Here is a 16,175-nt window from a genome sequence, read left to right on the forward strand (position 1 = left end):
GGGTGGGGGTGCTTATTGGGTTCCCTGAGAAGGACAGCCCCGTGTCTCCCGCCCTGAGCTGATCTCTAGAGGGGGGCTCGCATTGGCACTGGGCTTGGAGGGGCCCGGCCCCCACCGGTTGGGGAGACAGCCCGGCTGACCCCTCCCGCTGCAGCCGCTCTGCTGGGAGGGACCGCGGAGCTGATGGAGCGGGGCCCGAGCGCGCGGCGCGGGGCGGGGCGACGCGTCCCTCCCGGCCTGGGGCGGGGCCTGGCCAGGGGCGGGGCCGCAGTTTCAACCCAACTTTCCTGTTGGGGCGCGGGAGGCGGCGGGGGCGGGGCGAGGGGCGCGGGGCCACGCCCGCGCGCGCGGCCAGGCCCAGGCTGGAGCCAGGAGGGCGCAGCTCCCACGGCCGAAGCCGCAGTCCGAGCTGCGGGATCCGGGCTAGCGCGCAGGCCCTGCGGGAGCCGGGTCGGGCTGGCGCCTGCCGCGGGCCGGCTTGTCGGCCTTCGAGCCTGGGCATCGCCGCGGGCAGCGAGCGGCTTCCTCCTGGGCACCCCCGGACGCGGGGACCTGCATCGCCCCTCCCGGGCCTGGGCACCGCCTGAGCGCGCAGGAGGTCCCAGGGCTTGGATCGAAGGAAAGCGGGGCAGGAGGGTTCTATCTCAGAGCGCAGCTGGGCTTCAGGCGGGCAGAAGAGTGGAGGCTGCACCTGGCACGGGGCAAAGGTGCCTGGAGCCGACTAGGCCAGACTGGAGCACCCGAGAAGCTGGCATCCCGGCGCTCGCGCTTTGGGCGCTGTCCTGCGGGAGCCGCGCGCGCAGCATAGCTCCGGACCTTGACTGGCACAGGCCTGGCGCAAGAAGTGCCCTCACGTGTCTGAGACAAGGAATTGGACCCAAGGATACCGAGGAGGAGGTACAGGGATCTGGACCAGCTCAAAGTGGGGCTCCCTGGTGGCCCAAAGTTGGCCACTAGGGAGCTGGCCTTCCACCCGGGCCCCCCTGGTACGGATGTGCCGCTGCCTGCTGCAGCACCATGACGGCGGGATGACTTCAGCTGAGGCAGCGGTGATGGCAGGCGGTGCTCGGGTGGCCGGGTCCCCGGAGTGGCCCCCCGGCACCCCCCCGGCCCTTGGGTGGCCCAGCCGGGCGCGGGTGGCCGTGGCAGCGCTGGTGTGGCTGCTGGCGGGAGCCAGCATGTCGAGCCTCAACAAGTGGATTTTCACAGTGCATGGCTTCGGGCGGCCGCTGCTGCTCTCCGCGCTGCACATGCTGTCGGCCGCGCTGGCGTGCCACTGGGGGGCCCGGCGCCCCATGCCTGGCCGCGCCCGGCGCCAGGTGCTGCTGCTGAGCCTCACCTTTGGCACATCCATGGCCTGCGGCAACGTGGGCCTGAGCACTGTGCCCCTGGACCTGGCGCAGCTGGCTACCACCACCACGCCGCTGGTCACCTTGGCCCTGTCCGCGCTGCTGCTTGGCCGGCGCCACCACCCGCTGCAGTTTGCCGCCATGGGTCCTCTCTGCCTGGGTGCTGCCTGCAGCCTGGCCGGGGAGCTCCAGGCACCCCCCGCCGGCTGTGGATTCCTGCTGGCTGCCACCTGCCTCCGTGGCCTCAAGTCCATCCAGCAAAGTGAGTACCTGGGTCACTGACTGAGGAGGTAGGGGCTGGGGTGGTTTTGTGGCCTGGATGGTCCTGTGAGGGTTATGGCTGTTATCCCATTTTACAGATAAAGAAACTGAGGCTCAGGAAGGGGCAACAGCTCAGTGAGTTCCAGGCTCCAAACTTAGGTTCCTTAGGCCCAACCAGTATTTAGTAATAGTTGCTATGAACCTGTGTTTCCCGTGTTGCCAAGCCCTTTATCACACTGGATCTCCACACAGCCCTGATCAAGGAAGGTGCTCTATTGTGCCCATTTGACAGAGAGGCAGAGGGGCTTGCCTCACTGTGACTAATGAGCAGCAGAGGCAATATTTGATTGAACCCAAGCATCGAGTTCAATGTTGTGCAAGTGGCGTGGCGTAAGGTGGGGGACCAGAGGCAGGCCAGTGGGATCCAGGGAGGGAGAAGTTGGCAAGTGAGCTGAGATTTGGAAGGCAGGGGTTGGCTAAATCTGGGAAGGCCTAATGTTTAATGGAAGCTGCAGTGTAACAGGTCCCTTGCTGGGTACTGACCCCCGGTCGTCATGGCAACCAGATGATGGAACTGGGACCCAGAGAAGTTCATGGCTTGTCCAGGGTCACACTGCTGGTTCATGTAATTCCAGGTCCACGTGCTCCAGACCTTGACTCTGATGAAAGGGGAGGGTGGGATGGAAGCTCCAGGCTGAGACCCTACTAAATCACTGTCTGAGGGTGGCGGGCACTTTCCTGCCTGTACTACTAAACGGTGTCTGAATCACAGCCTCCACCTTCTCTCTGCCTCAATCCAAGGGAAATATGGAGGAGGCTAGGGTACCCGCTTGGGATGGGGCAACCTGGGTCCTACCCACACATTTGCTTATACGTGATGGGTAACCTTGAGCAGGTCCAAGTCCTATCTGGGCCTCAGTCTCCCCATCCTTCAGTGGGTGAGAATTGGAATTGATAGACTTCTTGGGACCACTTGCTCTTTCCAACTCAGAAATCCTGTGACCCAGGCCTGCCGTAGGAAGGGGCTGCTCCCAGCACTGGGCTGGGGTTAGGGGCAGTCAGGGAGAGATGAGGTCAGAGCTCAGTCCTGCCCTGGCATCTTCAGATGCTCTGTTTTCATCCTCCCAGACCCGAGACAGGGCCAAAGCACAGTTCTATTTTCACCCTCAGGTTATATGAGAGGTAGGGACTGAGCTAGGGTATGAGCTCTGGGCATGAGTTGGCAGTAGGAAACCTGACCCAAAGGCTACCCCCTTCCTTGGCAGGGCCACAAGGCTGGGAAGGCCCTGGCCTACTGAGAGGCCCAGTGCACCTCACCCAGGGGGAGTCCCAGCTTGCAGGACAGGCTCTGGCCAGCAAGGCTTCAGGCACATGGGCACAGAGTGGCAGGTGCTTGGCATCAGGCTGCTTCTCTGCCACTTCCCTCCTTTTCTCCCAGCTGTCAACTGCCTGACTCCTGAGGCAGGTTGGCTGCTTGCTCTAAGTTCCACAGCACCCTCAGCTTCCCCAATCATGACCCCCAACTGCCCTGTATAATAACCACTTGGTTACTGTCTGCTCCCCCCAGACAGGAACTGTGAGAGGTGTGGGCTGACTTTGGGCATTTCCATGTCTCTAGCACCTGGCACAGGACAGGTACTCTTTAAAAACTGGATTTATTAATGACTCTGACAGTAGAATTGGCAGACTGGCTAGGCGACATGATTAGGGTGCTAAGGGAGCTTAAGAAGCAACAGAGTTACAGAGAAACAGACTGGAGCTAGGTAGAGAGATGGGTTTTGGATAAGAGGAGGCTTCTATTTCTAAATGCCCTAGAGGGAAAGCACCAGGCAGATTTAGACTAGAGTGTTACTGACTGATATAAGCTTCTTTCCTGAGAGTAGACTTCATGTGAGTAGGAGATGAGAGTCTAGGAAGAGGAACACCCAGGCTACCCTCCTACTTGGGTCAATTTTAGGCCGAGGGGGCCTATTTGGGGAGAAGGGTGATGGTACCTTCCCACTCACAAAAAGGCTTAGAATTAGGGTGCTGTTTTGCTGAGCTTATTCTCAGCTGGACTTACCTGTATCAGGGAACAACCTGACCTGATCCATCTACTCTGAGATTTCAGTATGGTGGGGGACACATCAGAAGCAGAGATCACAATAGCAGGAGACAAGCTCTGGACCCAAAATGCACACAGGCATGGTGTGGGTACTTCTTCTAAAGACCAGAGAAGACTGCCTAGGAGTGGAGGCTTGCACAGAGAAGTGAACGATCATGCAATAAAAGTAACAACAGTTACTGAACCCTCTCCATGGGCACGCACCATGCCCAGCTCTTTTTTCGGCCAGAGCAGGAAAGAGCATTGTGGGAACAGGAAGTCTGCTTTGTCAGGGCATGGGGTATCAGCCAGCAGGAGCAGAGTGTGGGAGGCCAAAACAGCCACTGTGGTGAGCAGTTAACTGGGCACCAAGGCTGTGCTCAGCACTGCACACACCCCTGTGAGGGGACTCTGGTCACCTTCTCCATGCCACACACAAGGAGACAGATAGAAAGAGAGGGTGACTTACCTGATATCACACAGCTAGTGAAGAACAGAGATGGGGTATGCCAGTAGCAAGCTGAACAGGGTCCAGAGAACAGGCAGAAGCTCGGATGTGTTCAGATGCTGGGAAAAAAAAATGCCTTTGGAGAAGGAAAGATTGAAATGGAGAGCTGGGGTGGGGAATGGAGGCCCTGGCACGGGAGAGGTCGCTGAAGAGGCAGGACAACAGGCTGGAATTTGAGGGGCCTTATGTGGGCTGAGTCCTCTCTGGCAGAGCATCATTGCAATTTCCTGGGGTGCAGGAAGGGTGGGGTGCAGGGCTGGTGGGGGAGCTGGAACCTTCCTGCCTGACTATCTCACAGAGGGGGGAATTTTCCAAAGGTGAAGTTCACCTGAAATTTAAACTCCTTCCAGTGATTGTACCATTAACACGCAGGCCACAGGCAGCTTGTAACAATGCTAAATTTGGAGTGGAAGAGCAGGAGGCATTCCAATTATCTGCTCATTTCTAGAAATGCTAGAGCTGGAAGGACTGTTGCCTAGAGAACAAAGCCAAACATCAGAATGAAATTGAGAGAAAGAAGATTTCCTATTCTAAGCATAGCTTATGAGTAAGCATCTCTGTGACACTTTGGAAAGTGTGTGTCAGAAAATGCATAGTGCCTCAGAGAGCCCTGGGAGGGGGCCTGCATTCATTACTCATCTCTGCACTGAAACTTGGAGAAGGCCCCACGTCTTCATTGCCCTCCTGCCAACACTCACTATATCTGAGCTGCGGCTTTAATGACGGCACTACTTTTTTTGTGAACCATTTGGGCAGTATTGTGTACACACACACGCACACTCACACATGTGCAAGGAGGTGATAGGATCCCTGCTGTTCTTGCAAAGATAAAAGGTTTCCTTTTTTTTTTTTAATTAATTAATTAATTTTTTTTTTCTGGGATCAACTTAAAAAATTTGTTTTTTTTATTTTTATTTAAATTATATTTTTATATTCCCCATACAATTACAACCCCCTTATTTTGACCCCAAGCCTTCCTTTCCCCGTCTCCCACCCCCCATAGAGTGTCTCTGGTTCATAGTTGTTTGTTGATTTTGATATTTTCTTTCTTATAGTTATTCATTTTCCTGGTCCCTTATTTAAGTTTTCTAGATTCCTGCTATGAGTGAGACCATCCGGTATTTTTCTTTTTCTTTCTGGCTTATTTCGCTGAGCATGATCCCTTCCAGTGCCATCTATGTTGCTGCAAATTGCATGTGTTTGTCTAAAAGGTTTCCTTTTCCACCTGGATTCATCTCCATAAGCCCCAGTCTTGACAGCCAAAGATGTGAAACTTATAAAGAGTGACAGCCAAGTGCAATCAATGGCTTCCTTGTTCCCTTATCATCTCAACGGTCATAAGTAAATGAAGCAATGAATGGACCCACCATTCTAACACCAACAAGTTATTATTTTAAAACTTTTTTTTTAATGTAAAGGCCATATTGCTTGTAAGTGGCAGAGCTGGGACCCTCTGCCAGCCTGTCCCTGCTATGGGGGTGGGAACTGCCCTGTGGGGTCCTGATGGGTACAGTCAGGGCTGACCCCAAGAAAGGTGGGAGAGTGCCCGTTGGCACAGGGTCTTCATAGCTGGTTAGGAACCTAAGACTTTTTCTCCAGGCAGAGCCTGGGGAGCCCTTGAAGGTTTTTTTGTGGGGGAGGAGTTCTTGTTTCAGTCTGTGGGAAGTGGGTGACACCTGCTTTATTTACTTTTAGTATACTCATTATTTTATCGCTTTACATTACTGAGCACTTATCTTAGAAAGGCTTCGTGCAAATGATCTATTTTATTAGCATCCACCTTTGCAGATAAAGGAAACTGGGGCTCACCGAGGTTAAGTGCTAGGTCACAGCTAATTCGAAGTGGACTGAGGTCACAACTCAGGTGGCCTGACTCTGGATTTCTGACCTCCGTGTAACCAAGTGGGGGAGTGGGGAGGATGGGCAGTGGAGGTTATCCTGGACTCTCAAGGCGGGGGGTTGTCTCCCCACCCGGTGCTGACAGCCGCTGTCCTGGTTGCAGGTGCCCTGCTGCAGGAGGAGAGGCTGGATGCGGTGACCCTGCTGTACGCCACCTCGCTGCCCAGCTTCTGCCTGCTGGCGGGCGCAACTCTGGTGCTGGAGGCTGGCGTGGCGCTGCCGCCAGCTCCCACTGACTCTCGCCTCTGGGCCTGTATCCTGCTCAGCTGCCTCCTATCCATCCTCTACAACCTGGCCAGCTTCTCCCTGCTGGCCCTCACCTCTGCCCTCACCGTCCACGTCCTGGGCAACCTCACTGTCGTGGGCAACCTCATCCTGTCCCGGCTTCTGTTTGGCAGCCGCCTCAGCGCCCTCAGCTATGTGGGTATTGCACTCACCCTTTCAGGAATGTTCCTTTATCACAACTGTGAGGTTGTGACCTCTTGGGCTGCCCGCCGGGGCTTGTGGCGGAGGGACCAGCCTGACAAGGGTCTCTGAGACCTGAGGGAAGTTCACGGGCCACCTGGTACAGCCCCAGCCTGAGTCTGACCTTGGCCAGTGACTGTGAGAAAAGTGGAGAGCTGGCAGCCGCCACCTCTGGGCCATGGTGGGGGACGCCCTTCCGGAAGGGTCACGCTGGAGGCTGGAATGGGGACTCCCAGAGACCCACCCCCATCTCTGCCTGCCTCTCCTTGTCATAGGGCTTACTCACCACTGGATGGTGGGTCCAAGGCTGGCACATCACTGCGCTTGTCAGGGTAATCATCACAATTAGGATCGACACCACTGCAAGTTGTAGGCCAAATTTTGAAAACTCACCAAGTTCGGAGGAGGCCGATGATGATGCATGGTGGTTGCACAATCCTTCCAGGAAGCGGGGAGGCAGCTAGGGGGCCCAGGGATGGGCTTCTTTGCTGTGGGCTTCCCCGGGGAATGGGGTCATCTGTTCCAATTCCAGGTAGCTGCTGTGGCCTCACCCCTGGGCCCCCCAGTTTTGGGTCTTCCATCCTCAAATAAACTATTTTTGCTTGTACTCTTGTGTCATTCCTCAGGGCTACAGTCAAGGAAGTAAGAGAAACAGCAATGGCCCACTGACCTCTGGCCACCCACAACAACTAGGGCATTCTGCTTTACCCATTGTGGTCTGTGCAGGCCCCCAGCTTAGACCTGTTCCCTAAAATCTTCCCACTGGCCAGGCTGCCATTGCCCACCTTCTGGGTAGCGGCGCCTTCCTCTTTGATCTGGCCCCTCCCCTTCCTCTTTGATCTGATCCATTCTCCATCTGGAAGACTCCATCTTCCAGCCAGCCCCAAGGAGTCTTTCCAAATCACACATCTTCTATGGCTCCACTGCTTTTAGGACAAAGTCAGAGCTTCCTGCTGTGGACCACAAGGCCCTCAGGCTCCTGTCTTGTTTCTCCCACCTTTGGCTCCACCATCCAGCCTCACCAGCTTCCTTCTTGTCCCCCAGGCCTGCACAGTGGAGCCTCCATACATGCTTGTTCCCTCTGTCTGGTATGCAGTTCCCTCTGTCTGGTATGCTGTTCCTTCGGTCTGGCATCCTTTACTCTTCTCATGGTCAAAGCCTTGTCTGGGGGAGAAAACCCAAATATGGAACTTTCCTTTAAAAGAAAAGCCAAAAAAAGGAAGCCTGATGAAGGAAGGCTCCTGACAAGGGGCAGTGTCCAGGGCAAGGAGTTGGGTGACCTCACAGAGGAAGAAGTACCCAGCAGGGAGGGCCTGGAGACCTGGCCTTGCAGGGGAAGAGGGCTGCCATGTAAAGGGCCTGGGTCAGGTGTGCTAACCCCTAGAGCTAGCCCAGAGCCTCCCTAAACAGCTGGCCAAAACTCAACCTTTCCTGGGGTATGTGTACTTAACTCCTCCACCTGGTTGCCCATTAAAATGATAAGTCCCCAGCCATCCTGAAGTGGGGAGACCTGGGATCTAACTCTGCCCACCTCACTGTGCACCTCGGGTAGGTAGCCTGCCCTCTCTGAACCCCAGTTCCCTTATCTGAAAAATGGGGCTTTTGATGCCTATAGAGAGGATCCGAACGAGGAGCCTGGTGGTCAGGGCGAGGGGTGAGGAGGGCATGACAGTGCCAGCTAACTTGGTTTCTCTCTTTGGCTTGGTTTCTCTTTTCGGCTAGTTATCCACCCACTCTGAGGTTCTAGGCTGATCTGGAAAATGGCCATGGACTTGGTCTTCCCTCTCTGCATGACTATGGGAGATAGACCAGGCTGGGGCTGGGGCTCAGGGTCCTCAGCCCTTCCTTCATGTAGCCAGCATTTGTGGAGGGTTCCTGTGCTCCCCAGTGGGAGGCGGGACTGCATGGAGGCTCATCCCAAGCCTGGGGGCGGGGACAGTGATGGCCTGGGAGGCACCTGGCCTAGGGAAAACAGACACAGGGTTTTTGGGCACCAGCCTAGCCCACACTGGGCTTGCGGAGGGGAAGTGGGCCCAGGCTGACTCACTCACTACCCACCCTCCCTGTGAGTCAGAGATGCCTCTGGCCCAGTCCCAGCACCTCTCGACTCCACTCTGATGTTTGGTCAGGCAGAACAGAGGGACAGATGGTTTTGGGTGTGCAGACTGTCCTGGTGACTCAGGACGCTTCCCCATTCAAGGGGGTCCACGGCTGTAACAAGGAGCCTCCCTATGTACCTCACCCAGACCCCTGGACCCTATGGAATGCTTGGCTCCATAGTGAGCCTCCTGGGAGATCAAAGCCTGCCCTGGTGGTTGTGGCAGGGGACAGGGGCTCATTGGAGCTGTGCTTGGCTTTGGGGTTGGTTTGTCATCTGACATTGGGGTGACTACCTCAGGGTCAATGTTAAAGCCCTCCCTGTCACTCCTTGCAGCAGAGGGCACAGAGAGCACTGGACTGGGAGTCAGAAATCCTGAGTTCGCGTGCTGGTCCTTACTCATGTGTGACCTGTCTCTCCTGGCCTGAGAGTATAGTTGGGGAGTGATCCTGGGGATCACCAGGATAACTAGTGGGAAGGGCTTGCTGGGTGATTCCTATGAACCTGCCACTGTCCCTCCAGGCTCTCCTCCTGCCACAGGCAAGTCACCTCCCCCTTCGGAACTTCACTTTTTGCATCAGTCCTTGCTGGGGACTTAGGGCACCAGTAGTGACCTTCCTTGCTTCAAATAATGCCCCACAGCAAGCTGAGTTTAGAGTCGGGTGACCCCAGCTCCCTCCGCTTTCCCAGTCAGGACCTGAGCACTTTCCAGAACTGGTTTACAGATTCCCACAGGACTGGGCTCCGGGAGGGCTGGGACAACCGTCCTGCTCACAGCTGCCTCCCTGCACTGGCACAGCGCTTCGTGTGGACAAAGCAGAAGAGAATACTAGTCAAGAGTAGGCCGTCTGGAGTAAGATGTTGATTCAGATCCCCGCTCTGGGATGTCTAAGCCGAGAAACCCTGGGCAAGGACCATCCCGGGTTCAAGTGAGACCCTAACCCAGTATAGCTCCTGGAGGCTGCAGGAGGTTCATGTGCCCTGAGTGCTGAGCAATAGCGCCTGCAAGACATGTTTGCAAACTGACAAGCGCTGCAGACTGACCTATTACAGACGTCTCCCCATTCCCTCCTCAAAGCTTTTTTAAGATTTATTTATTTATTTGTTTGTTTATACAAGCACTGGGTACAGTCAGAAGCGCAGGAGGGTGAGAGAATTCACCAGAGCCAGAGCGGGGAACAGAACAGGCAGATCGATGAAATACACTGCTGAGGGAAGCAGCGGGCGGCAGGAGAGGTCTGCGCACCATGTGGGACCCTCCTCCGGTGGCCGGGGAGCAGCCGGGGATCGAACCGGCGCCGCGGAGGCTGCGGGCAGCTTCGCAACCCAGCGCTCAACTGCTGTGCCACTGGGGAGGCCCCCTCCTCAAAGCTTTAATGCTCTACTGGCCACCCCCATTTCCCTAGCCTTCTACATCACAGCGAGAGCCCCCAGGGCATGCTCCTGCGGGGAGAGATGGAACAAAGCAGGACGGACACCCCAGCTCCCCACCCCCTTGCCCTGCCTTGGAGGAAGCCAGGGATGCTGGGTCTGTGCTGGGCATCCTGCCATCGTGGACTCAGAACAAAGCTGCTGCCTTGTCTCAGCCCCAGCTGCCAGGGCACCCCTCCCATCCTCCCCAGGGGCCCTTGGATTGTCATTCCAGGGGGCCTAAGCAAACAAGGACTCTTCTTGCTCCCTAATCTGCTCCTAAATCAGTCTTGGAATGCCCAAGGCTCCACCATTACACAGTTTCTGCTCAGTTGTAAATACTTCCTGGAAATAACCCAAAATACTTAATGAAGGGCAATGGAGAGCTGCTATAGAGGGTTTGGAGCAAACAAGGGTCATGATGTGCAATAAACATGCTTGATAATGGACCTGCAGTTTGGCTGGGACATTATGTGGAGGAGACACGAGAGGGGCCTGAGCCAGGCGGCAGAGAGATGAGGGAAAAGCTATTATTGCCTCCCAGGTGAGCAGGTGACCACCCAGGTCAGCAGGAGACCATTGAGATGGTGTCTCCAGCATGCTCACCACAGAGTGGCATCGATTGTATTGATTTGGGGTAACAAATTACCCCCCAACATTATGGTTTAAAGCAATAGATATGAATTACCTTACAGTTTCTGTGGAACGGTAATTTGGGGATGACTGAGTGGAGTGACCCTGGTTCATGGTTTCCCATGAGGCTGCAGCCAGTGTTGGCAGGTGCTGTGGGGCTATAGCTATATGAAGGCAGAATAGGGCTGTGTGCTTTAGGGTCAAGACCTACCTGGGGTTTGTAATGACATCTGCATCTCAACAGAGATCTTTGAGGGAAATTTCAGGAGCCTCCAATATACCCCAAATTTACCTTCTTCCTAGGTTTGCTGAGTGAAAAGCCACTCTAGTCTGAGCCTGAAATAAACTGAGAAAAGGACTTGGACCCTCTCAAGAGTCCCCAACCTCAACCTCCCCCACTTAGAATATGAAACCCTGGTCCTACCTACCACATCCCATTCTGAATATTAAATATATTTTAAAGGAGAATCCAACACCTTATTTTCTCAACTATGAAAGAAAAAAAAAAATTCTAAGGAATATACCACAATACCAAAATGTTGACTTGGTTACTGCTTGAAAATAGAAATACTGTGGTTGGAAAGGATTTGCTTTCCTTTTTCCACAAATGAGCATGTATTTTTTTAAAAATAAATTTCTTAGTGCTCTAGTTCTGAGTAAGATAGGATAAATATAGTCTGTCTTTCCTCCTGAATGCAACTGAAAACCTGAGCAGAATGCATGAAGCAGCAATCTGAGGACTCTGAAAAAGAAACGGTAGCAGGTGGATTGGGAAAGAATCAGAACTTGAGGTATAAATACTCTGGTGGCTGGTTTCCTGTTTGGCTTATTATTCCTGTGTCTCCTGGCCTAGTCTCAAAAGCAGTGTGAATCCTGAACTGTACAATGGCCACAGAAAGCCAGGCCTCCAAGGGAGCCCTGGCTTTATGGTCTGAGGAGTAAGGAGGAGGGCCCTTTCACATAGAGGGTGAGGGAAATCCTACTTAACCCTAACCCTACTGCTTTTCTCTGGCCCTGCCCCCAGGCAAGCCTCTTAAAGAAGGTGAAACTGCGCAGCCGCAGTGGCAGCTGGGAAAGCACCTAAAATTCTGTGGGGACTCCTTGTCTCTGAACCAAAGAATTGTGGCTTATAAGTGTGTATGTGTTGGGACAGGGTTGGGGGTTAAGGGGTGTGTGGGTGATGGGGGGAAGGTCCATTGACTTTTTTCCATCACTTGAACTCAGAGCAGCCTAGTCACAGAACGTATATGGCAGAGCATGGAGACTAAAGGATCTGATTTTCCAGGAGGAGGATGTGGGGGTGCACTGGGATGGGAAGAAGGTGATCTTGAAAACTGGATAGGCTGGAGGAGATAGTGAAGAGGAGGGAGCTTGAGAAATGGATTCCACAAAGTTGTTCGTGAACTTCTCTGCTAATATGCCTGGATGCCTAAGCAGTATTCCAGTGACTCTGAGAATTAGACTGTTTTAGGTAGAACTCCCAGATTTCAGATTGGCCCCCGAGTGGCCAAAGTTTAGGATGGTTCTGTAAAAGTTTTGGAAACTGAATTGATATTGGAACTATGGCCCTGTTAAAAAATAAAATTCAACTGAGTAAAATTTAAAGATCTCATTGGCTTTATTCAATAATTCATGAATTGGGCACCGTTCAATCTAACAGGTATAAAAGAGCTCTGAGGAGCTGTACAAAAATGACTTTTATGGGCAGAAAGGAGCAAGAGTAAAGACATTAATTACACTAGGCAAAAATAAGTGGATTGGTTATTGCAGGTAACTTTCCTTCAGGGGATGGCTGGGGACTAGCAGGCAGATGACCTCACTAATGCCGGTCAGGTGATTCCTGACTGACTGGTTTAAGACCACATTTCTGGGAGAGCCAAAACTATAGTTATTTCTCAGTGTGATGATGTGGGCTTAGCATAAGTGACTTCTTTGGAGCCCTCTTATCTTGTTTTTCACAGACCCCAGGAGGCAGATCCAAACCTTACGTAAATGAGTCAATTGCCTCCTAAAACAAAACCTCAACATTTTCCATAGTATTTAAGACCTAGGGCCTTATAATATTCAAAATGTCCAGGATACAATTCAAAATTACATACAGAAAATCAAGAGTCTGAATACTGAGATGACCCAAGATGTTGGAAATACCAGAAAGACATTAGAACTAAAAGAAAATCTCAGCAGAGAAATAAAAGATACAGAATATAATCAAATAGAAATATGGGAATTGAGAACATGTAATAATCAAAATTTGAAAATATACTGGATGCCCTCATTAGCAGAATAGAACAGTGTGTGAATTGGAGACAGATCAATAGAAATTATCTGCGCCAGACAGAATGCTCACCCTTGCCAAAGATACCCATGCCCTATTCCCTGGAAAATATGAGCGTTACTTCACATGACAAAAGGCACTTTGCAGTTGCAATTGAGGTTATGGACTTTAAAATTAGAATTATCTGAATTATTGGGTAGGTTCAGTCTAATCACATGAATCCTTAAAAGCAGGGATTATTTTCTGGCTCAATTCAGAGAGATGCAGTGAAGGAAAATCAGAATATTCAAAAAATGGGAGGGACTCAGCCTGTCATTGCTGGAGGAGCCACAAGAACAACATTAGGAGGAATGTGGGCAGCTGCTCAGAGAAAAGACCGCTCCTAGTTGGCAGTAGAAAGTTGGGGTCCTCTGTCCTACAACTACAAGGAACTCAATCTGGTCAACAACCTGAATGAGTTAGGAAGGAGACTCTTGCCCAGCACCTCCAGTAAAAAATGCACTTGGGGGCCTCCCTGGTGGCACAAGGGGTTGAGTACAGTGCTGTGAAACTGTCCGTAGCCTCTGCAGTGCAAGTTCAATCCCCGGCGATGGAGCTGTCCACATGGCGCAAGAGACCTCTACTGACTTGCCCGCTGCACCCCTCAACCGTGTACTTCGGTCTACCTGCCTGTTCTGCTCCCCATTCTGTCTCTGGTGAATCCTCTCACCTCCCACACCTCTGGCCTGTACCCCAGTTCTTGTAATCATAAATAAATAAATCTTTTTAAAAAATGCACTTGACATCAGCCTTAGAAACACCTTGATTTTTGTCTTGTGAGACCTTTAGCAGAGAACCCAGTCAAGCCCAACCAGATCGCTGACCTACAAAAATTGTGAAATAATACACAGGTATTGTTTTAAGCCACTAACTTTGTGGTAATTTCTTACAGCAAAATGAGAATACTAAGATATTATCAAATATGAACTACAGAGAGGAATTTAAAAAGAAATTGGGCCATGAGAGTTTGTGGAACAATAAGATAAAGTGTAGAGTTCATGTTTTCAGACACAGAATTAGAAAATCTGGTACAAAAAACTCTGTTACATACCAGCTGAAAATATCTCAAGTCTGTTGAAAGGGGATCAGCGAACCCCAGGCGGATTAACATAAAGAAATCCACGCCTAGGTATATCATAATCAAACTGCTGGAAATCAAAGACGAGAAAATCTTGAAAGCAGGAAGAGAAAAATGTGGTATTAACAATTGGGAAACAACCATTGTAATGACTGTGGGGTTCTAATAAGAAACCGTGGAGGCCAGAAGGAAATGACACATTTTTTAAGTGCTAAAGGAAAGAAGATCATCAATCAAGAAGTCCACACTGGTTAAAAGAATCACCAGGAAGAAAACAAAACAAATTCTCAAATGAAGAAAAGCTAAGAATATTCACTTCCAGCAGATCTCCTCTAAAAGAAATGTTAAAGGAATTTCTTCAGATGAAAAATAAGTGGTACCAAAGAGAAACTTAGAATTTAGAAGTAAAGAGAAATAAAAATCACAACTATTCTCTTACATTTTTTAATATGCATGTGACAGCTGAAAGCAAAAATTATAGTAGTATGATAGCATTTGTAACATATGCAGATATCCTGTATTTCACAACTATGACTCAACGGGATGGTAAAAGGATCTACATGGTGATATGGTTTTTACATTCAATGTGAAGTGGTAAGATATTAATTCTAAGAAATTATGAAAAGTTAAATATATATATGTTATACTCTCTAGTATAACCTCTAAAAAACACATACAAAATTAAAATGGAATACTTTAAAATAATAATAGTGTAAAAGAAGGCAAGAAAATGGAAAGAGAGGAATGAAAAACAGAGCAGAATAACAGAGAACAACGGTAGACCTAAACCCAAATATCTGTGGTTATGGTCTGAAAATATCATTTAAAAAAAAACTGGAGATATCTATATACACACACATGTATATATGTGTATGTATGTATCAAACTAGATCCAAGAGATCACAAAGGCAAACAACCAACACTCTATAGCATACAGTTAATACAAGAAATGCACTTATAATGATACAAGTAGGCTAAAACTAAAAGAATATAAGAAGATATATCATGTAAGAAGTAAGAAGTGTTTATATACAGACACTAGTCAAAATAAAACTGGAGTGACTGATAATATCAGAAAAAATAAACTTCCAAAAAATAAGACAGACAGAGACTCTGCATTTCATGAAAGGGTCAGCACAACATGAAAAGACAACAATTCTAAATATGATGTGCCTAAGAACCAAGCTTCAAAATGCAGGAAGCAAAAAAGCAAAATTGAAAGGAGATGTAGATAAATTTGCTCACTATTAGTTGGGCACTCAATACTCTTCTCTTAGTATTCCGTAGAAGAAGTAAACAGGAAAGCAGAATAATATACAAGAATTGAAACCGCTGCAAATCAACTGGTCCTAATTAACAACTATGAGACACTCCCTATGAGACACTCCACCTAAAATAATGTTTTTTTCCCCCAAAGAAGACTTCACCAAGATAGAACTACATGATAAACTAAACATTAGCAAATGAAAAACAAATGAAATATGTATGTTCTCTGGCCATGAACTAGAAATCAATAACATAAAGATGGTTGTAAAATTTCCAATTACTTAGAAATTAAACACACAGTTCTAAGGAGGTCATCTCCAGGGAAATTAGAATATATATATTGGTGGCAGCTTACAATGATTTGACTTATTATTTTTTCGACTTTACCATCGTGCAACAGCAATAGTATACAGTTGAAACTAAACATTGAATTCTGTTCTTTTCCAGGCTGGTAATATGAGTACAATATCTCTTACAATACCAGACAGAAGCAGTGAACTGCAGCTCCTAGTCAGTCATGAGATCAAGAGGACAGACAGCCGATACTTGACAGTGTACTGGAATCTAAGTGTTCTGAGCACGGATAATGTAGGCCAGGCTAAGCCATGGTGTTCAGTGGGTTAGGTGAATTAACTACATTTTCCAATTATATTTTCAATTTATGATAGGTTTTTTGGGACATAACCCCACCATAATTTGAGGAAGATCTGTATTTTGAAAAGAATAAGAAGGAAGATGCAGCAAATCAGACATATATGCAATGCAGGTCTCAAATAAATAATCTAAGTTGTCACCTTATAAAATTAGGGGG

General features: G+C 50.1%; 1 protein-coding gene across 1 annotated transcript; it reads left to right on the forward strand.

Moving 5' to 3' along the window:
- The first annotated feature begins 509 nt into the window (after nt 1-509).
- Nucleotides 510-8,466, forward strand: SLC35E4 (solute carrier family 35 member E4). The gene is made up of 2 exons (XM_037510892.2): nt 510-1,611; nt 6,204-8,466. Exons 1-2 carry the CDS (start codon nt 993-995, stop codon nt 6,635-6,637), a joined length of 1,053 nt encoding a protein of 350 aa, XP_037366789.1. The 5' UTR covers nt 510-992; the 3' UTR covers nt 6,638-8,466.
- Nucleotides 8,467-16,175: the final 7,709 nt, after the last annotated feature.

The sequence above is a fragment of the Talpa occidentalis genome, unplaced genomic scaffold (assembly GCF_014898055.3).
Source record: "Talpa occidentalis isolate TD23 unplaced genomic scaffold, MPIMG_talOcc4v2.1 talOcc4.14, whole genome shotgun sequence".
Lineage (NCBI taxonomy): Eukaryota > Metazoa > Chordata > Mammalia > Eulipotyphla > Talpidae > Talpa > Talpa occidentalis.